At 39.7% G+C, this 6,281-nt stretch overlaps 1 protein-coding gene across 1 annotated transcript; it reads left to right on the plus strand.

The window, feature by feature from the left end:
• The first annotated feature begins 272 nt into the window (after nucleotides 1-272).
• On the plus strand, nucleotides 273-5,079 carry LOC128500929 (ATP-binding cassette sub-family D member 3-like). The gene is made up of 5 exons (XM_053470301.1): nucleotides 273-782; nucleotides 1,499-1,568; nucleotides 2,934-3,068; nucleotides 3,749-3,796; nucleotides 5,005-5,079. Exons 2-5 carry the CDS (start codon nucleotides 1,560-1,562, stop codon nucleotides 5,077-5,079), a joined length of 267 nt encoding a protein of 88 aa, XP_053326276.1. The 5' UTR covers nucleotides 273-782; nucleotides 1,499-1,559.
• Nucleotides 5,080-6,281: the final 1,202 nt, after the last annotated feature.

Below are 6,281 nucleotides of genomic sequence, written 5' to 3' on the forward strand. Positions count from 1 at the left end.
TAATATTTTGATTTTGGGGGGTCGTCTTATAATCGGGGTCGTCTTATAATCGAGCAAATACGGTATTTCATTGCGCTTATTTTTTTGTAAAGTATTGTTCCTGGATGCATGGAATTTATCACGGGAAATGTTGTTAATCAGTGACATGTAATACGAGAAGTCTGGTAGAATACACTGTTTAAATTTACCTTTAAAAACGAGGCTATAAATTGTATAATTATAACCACTTATATTTCAATTAACATTAATACATATGAAAAGCGGGTAACACTGCACAATTCTCCGTAAAACAGGTAAATTCTATAATCTCTTATTTTTGGTGAATTTTACAATTCCAAGCATTTTGCCTATTAAACTCTACATGCAGCATCTAGTGAAAAAAAACCTTTGATGTATGATGCCAGGACACAGGGGATCCATGAGTGACTGTGGGAGGGCTAGAACCATAATTGTGTTATCTCTATGCTGTCAAGCAGTTGCTACAGACCAAAATGTTCACTTATAATCGTGATTGTCTAATTCAATGGAACAAAAGCATGACTCTGTTTTCTGTTTTACAGCTGTCAGTGACAACTACCATCAATCCCAGGCAGACACTAGCTAAATACCATCGAAAACGCACTTCACAGCTGCTACAACTCTTACCAATCACACTATCAAACAAATGCCTGCAGCTGTTGAGGGAAAAAAAAAAACACCTTGGGGTCCCTGCAGCTTCATAAGCCAGCAAGGTTCAACCATCCTCTCATCGCCATTCAGAATAAAACAGCGAGAAGTTGGAGGTAGGCCCCGCCCCCACGAAATTGCCGTGGTCAGGAACGTTCTGCGCATGCGCGGACTTCCGGTTCCACGCATGCGCAGTAGGAGGTGCCCCACTTCCGGTTTCGCCCAGGTCAGTTCTGCGCATGCGCCGATTTCCTGGTTTGCGCAGTAGGAGGTGCCCCACTTCCGGTTTCGGCCAGGTCAGTTCTGCGCATGCGCAGACTTCCGGTTTTGCGCATGCGCAGTAGGAGGTGCCCCACTTCCGGTTCCATGCCCCACTTCCGGTATCGTGCTCACTTCCGGTTTCATGCCCCACTTCCGTTTTCGGTCAGGTCCGTTCTGCGCATGCGCGGACTTCCGGTTTTGCGCATGCGCAGTAAGAGGTTGGGCACTTCCGGTTTCGGGCCCATTTCCGGTTTCATGCCCCACTTCCGGTTTCGGGCCCGCTCCGTTCTGCGCATGCGCACTAGGATGACGGTCACTTCCGGTTTCGTGCCCCACTTCCGGTTTGGCGCCATATAGCTGCCATTCCGCTGGTGAGCTCTTGGTTTTGACTGTCACGTAACTGCCTGCTGCCTGTGCTGCATTGGGTTTCTACCACATGGCCTTTATATTAAATCCGTTCTGCATCCATCAAAAGCATAGTATAAGGATATTGCATTTCACTGATTTTCTCAAATATCTGTTGCCTCTGTGGAAAGTGCGCTGTAACATACATACATGTGGTGGTTTGCAGTGCGATCATCAGCCGCAGCAGAAACGATTTTAAGAGAGGCCTCTTCAACTTTATAGCCGCCATGCCTGCCGTAAGCATTCTTGTGTTGCCTTTTTTTCTACTTAATCGAAAGTTTAGACATTGGGGGATATGCTAAGACATGTGTGCTTGGTAGTGGCTATATCACACGACCAGATACTATTTTCAAGAGCCGCTCGCTGCCAGATGCTTTTCTAGTTATTATAGTAAGCTAAAACGTTTGTTTTATGTTTGTTTTCTTCTTTTGCCCTCTGTGGCATGTCATGAGTGAAGATACACGTCTCTTAAATCAGCCTGTCCGTTTATTAACTTTATTTTATCTGTGCCAAGGAGACGCTGAGTTTGTAAGCCCAGGAGCTTAGTGAGAATGTTGCATTTAAGTGTTTATATGTATATATATGTGTGTGTGTATATGTATATATATATGTGTGTGTGTGTATATGTATATATATGTGTGTGTGTATATGTATATATATGTGTGTGTGTGTATATGTATATATATGTGTGTGTGTGTATATGTATATATATGTGTGTGTGTGTATATGTATATATATGTGTGTGTGTGTATATGTATATATATATGTGTGTGTGTGTGTATATGTATGTATATGTGTGTGTGTATGTATATGTATGTATATGTGTGTGTGTATATATATGTATGTATGTGTGTGTGTGTATATACACACATATGTATATATATATATAATATGTGTAGGAGTAGCCATGTTGACCTGAATCATCTCCCCTTAAGTTATTCCTCCTCCCTTTTGGGAAGTACATGTAGGTCATGACATGCTGTCTAAGAGAAAAAAAATAGAGGCCTACAAGGCAGAGATCTGTTCTGCTGGGTTTGCCACCTTTTGCCAGGGTTCTTGACTGGCTCTTATTTTTAAACCCCATATCTCCAAAAACAAGTTTATGCAAAGCAGGATCTATGGGCAATTTTTGTCATGGTTTAATGATGGTAAAAACTGTAGCTGTGTGTGTGTGTGTGTATATTTATATATATATATGTGTGTGTGTGTGGAAACTTTAGCTACAGCTAACATAGTCTTGAACAAGGCTAAATAACTGGACATACAAGATGGATTTCTCATGTCTAGCAGCTACTGTTGTTCTGTAGGATCATGTCTCTGTATATCATCAAGCTGGTAAGTGCTATTGGGGCTCGGGTATGTTTTTGTATGACTAGGACTTCAAGCCACAAACACTGATGAATTACATCAATTCTACAATGAGCCGGTGAACAAAATCTCGGCCAGATTGATAACTACTGGAAGAGTTTGACTGTGGGTATTGTTGCTGTGATCGTGGTGATATAAACAGGTTTTGAGCCTAAGAGACAATTACTTATTTTCTCAGTAATGTTCCATTTAATGTATAAAATATCACAAGGTATAATACGTTCCCCACATAGATTGTTTCCCCCCCCCCCCACACGTTTAAGATAGGCAACTTGGACAACAGGATAGCAAATGCACATCAGCTGCTCACGCAAGATGTTGAGAGGTTTTGTAACAGCGTGGTGAACCAGTATTCAAACTTAAGCAAGGTGAGTTTCCTCATGGCTCTTCTAGTTGTGAGTGTTTTGTTACCTTTTTTTTTTGTTTGTGCTGGGTACTTCAAAAATAGGCTATGGTCCTTTATGCTCTTACTGTATTTCTTTCACAAGGAAAATAATTATAAAGTTAATGTAGCTACCATTTATATTACCAGTATATTACTTACACTGTGAGATTTACAGACAGGGGCCTCCTTTACAAATGTATCCATAGCTTTTGTACCCCAATAAAGTTGTCTGTAGACTGCTGTACTTTCATGACTACATTTACATTTTATATAGCACCAACAGATTTGGTAGAGCTGTTACAATAGGGTACCGTAAAAGTAAATACAACTTACAAATGAACATACATTAAATATACTGGTACCGAAGCTGACAATCTATTGGCTACACGTATTATGCCTCCCCTTTTATTATGCTGTTATTTATCAATAAAATTTACATACATGCATACGCTGTTCTTGTGAATAACATGTAATCATTTGCCATTGTGGTCTGGATTTACCCAAGGTGCACTTTGCAGTGTTGAACAAAATACCGTCTTTCCACGTTAACTAGTGGCTTGCTTTCCTATTCTCCTGTATTATACATATTTCCCATTATTGTTGCGGGTATACAGAGTTGTTATATAGTATTGTGAGTTTCATTTGTTATTTTTTTTTCTTCAGCTATTTTTGGATATCGTTCTGTATATTGTCAAGCTGACAAATGCTCAGGTAAGTTTTTGTATGACTAGGGCTTCTTTAACAACACAAGTCACGAATATTGATGAATTACATCAATTGTGCAAAGAGCAGAGGGCCAAAATCCCGGTCAGATTGAACAGTTAGACTGTGGTTATTACTGCTGTGGTCATCGTGATATAACCAGGTCTCCCCCCCCCCCCCCCCACACACACACTCACACTCATGTTATCTGAATTTTTCATAATGTAGAAAATCAGCCAGGACAAATCATTCTTCACATGCTGATATATATTTTTTTTTACTTGCATCCGAGTCAAAAAATTATATTATACGCACATGGATTATTTTTAAGAGTTTAGAAACATAGAAAGTGACGGCAGATAAGAACCAGAAGGCCCATCCAGTCTGCCCAACCTCTGAGTACTCTCCTTTAGTACTTGCCCTTATCCTATATCTAGCTTGGCATTATGCCTATCCCACGCTTGCTTAAATGACTATACTGTATTAACATCTACCACTTCCACTGGGAGGCTATTCCATGCGTCCACTACCCTTTCCGTAAAGTAATATTTTCTGATGTTACCATTAAACCTTTGCCCCTCTAGTTTATGCTTGTGTCCTCTTGTTGCGGTTTTATTTCTCCTTTTAAATAAACTTTCTTCCTTTACTTTGTTGATTCCCTTTAAGTATTGAAATGTTTCAAATCATGTCCCCCCTGCCCCGTCTTTTTTCCAGGCTATATAGGTTAAGATCCTTTAACCTGTCCTGGTAAGGTTTATTTTGTAATCCATAAACCATTTTAAGGAGCCCTTCTCTGAACTTTCTCCAACATATCTATATCCTTCTGGAGATACGGTCTCCAGTACTGTACACAATACTCCAAGTGAGATCTCACCAGTGATCTGTACAACGGCATGAGCACTTCCCTCTTTCTACTGCTAATACCTCTCCTTATACAACCAAGCATTCTGCTAGCATTACCTGCTGCTCTACTGCATTGTCTACCTACCTTTAAATCCTCAGAAATAATTACCCCTAAATCCCTTTCCTCACACGTTGAGGTGTTTTTTTTAATGGTATGTTGATTATTTTTTTATTCTTTCAAGTAACCTTAGTAACTCTTTCTTTCTTTCTTTCTTTCTTTCTTTCTTTCTTTCTTTCTTTCTTTCTTTCTTTCTTTCTTTCTTTCTTTCTTTCTTTCTTTCTTTCTTTCTTTCTTTCTTTCCATGCATATATAGGGACCAGCCAGCATGATGGCTTACCTACTCGTAGCTGACCTTTTCCTTACACACCTTAGAAGGGGGGGGGTTTGAGCAAATCGTGTAACATAGAAATGCGCTTGATGAAGGCATGCACTAAGTATGCAATAAATTGAATGTGTGTAAATCCTTCCCCAAAGTCTCTACTCTACTGTGCTTAATGTCATCCTGGCAAATGGTAAACATTCTGGGTAAAGTTTGATCCACAAACTTACTGCATTCGCTGGAACAAATCCGTACGGTTGGATCTAACCAGCGGCCATAGAAAACTTCCTATGCCATGCGATGTAGAGACTCAGACCTTAAACAGTCCTTGGTCTGTTTCCCCCCCCAATCGTTGCTAAAACCTTTTCAAGTAACCTGTGTCACCGTGGATATTTATAAAGCATCCAAGGCAGTTAAAATGTGCAAAAAATGTTTTTCTCCTGAATACTCCACCACTATATTATACCGGGAAGGAAGCGGGTAGCTGTAAACTTGCATAAACTACATGGATGAAATCCTATGAGTAATGCCCTAGTATACACTCCTACCTTCCCACTGTAATAGGATACTTAATCATTATCCCATGGAAATCTGCAATGAAGTATTATACGTTGCAAAATCACAAAGACATTTCACAAGTAGTGATTTCTGAAATACCATAAATTCTCCAATTTATGTGCTGGGGGGGGGATGACTTCTATGACTGATCACTAAAATAGTCTACATAACTGAAATCCAAACATCTGCCACAATTCGTTTAAATTATATGTGGAATATTATGAACTAAAGAAGGTAAACAGACGCATCAATAAATATGACTTCCTAGTCGAGTAGCTACGGATCGGGTTCGATGCAAAGTAAGCACTTTGGGCTTTTCATAATTTGATGTCGGTTTTGTTTTTCCACACAGAGCACTCGGGTCCTCCTTTTCATCTTCAAATGTATTCAAGTTTCTCTGGTCGGAAAGCTAATAGAGAGATTCAGTGCCTCGTCAGAAATAGATATATTTCCAATGAGCTAATTCCCTGGTCAATTGTAACTGTGTTCCCTTTACGTAGATGTATGCTAGCCTCAAATTACTACAAGTGACCATTGTTGGTGACCCATTAATTTTACTCGCATTTCCTTACGTTCCATACTATGCAATGATGCACTTCTTGTAGTTGGAATCTCACTTACACAATATCCGATTCTAATACTTTGTGGGCAACACATTGATGTATTCTCTTCAAATGTTCCCCGTACCTCTCGCTTATTTAAATAAACAGGTT

The sequence above is a fragment of the Spea bombifrons genome, chromosome 6, assembly GCF_027358695.1.
Source record: "Spea bombifrons isolate aSpeBom1 chromosome 6, aSpeBom1.2.pri, whole genome shotgun sequence".
NCBI classification, from domain to species: Eukaryota; Metazoa; Chordata; class Amphibia; order Anura; family Pelobatidae; genus Spea; species Spea bombifrons.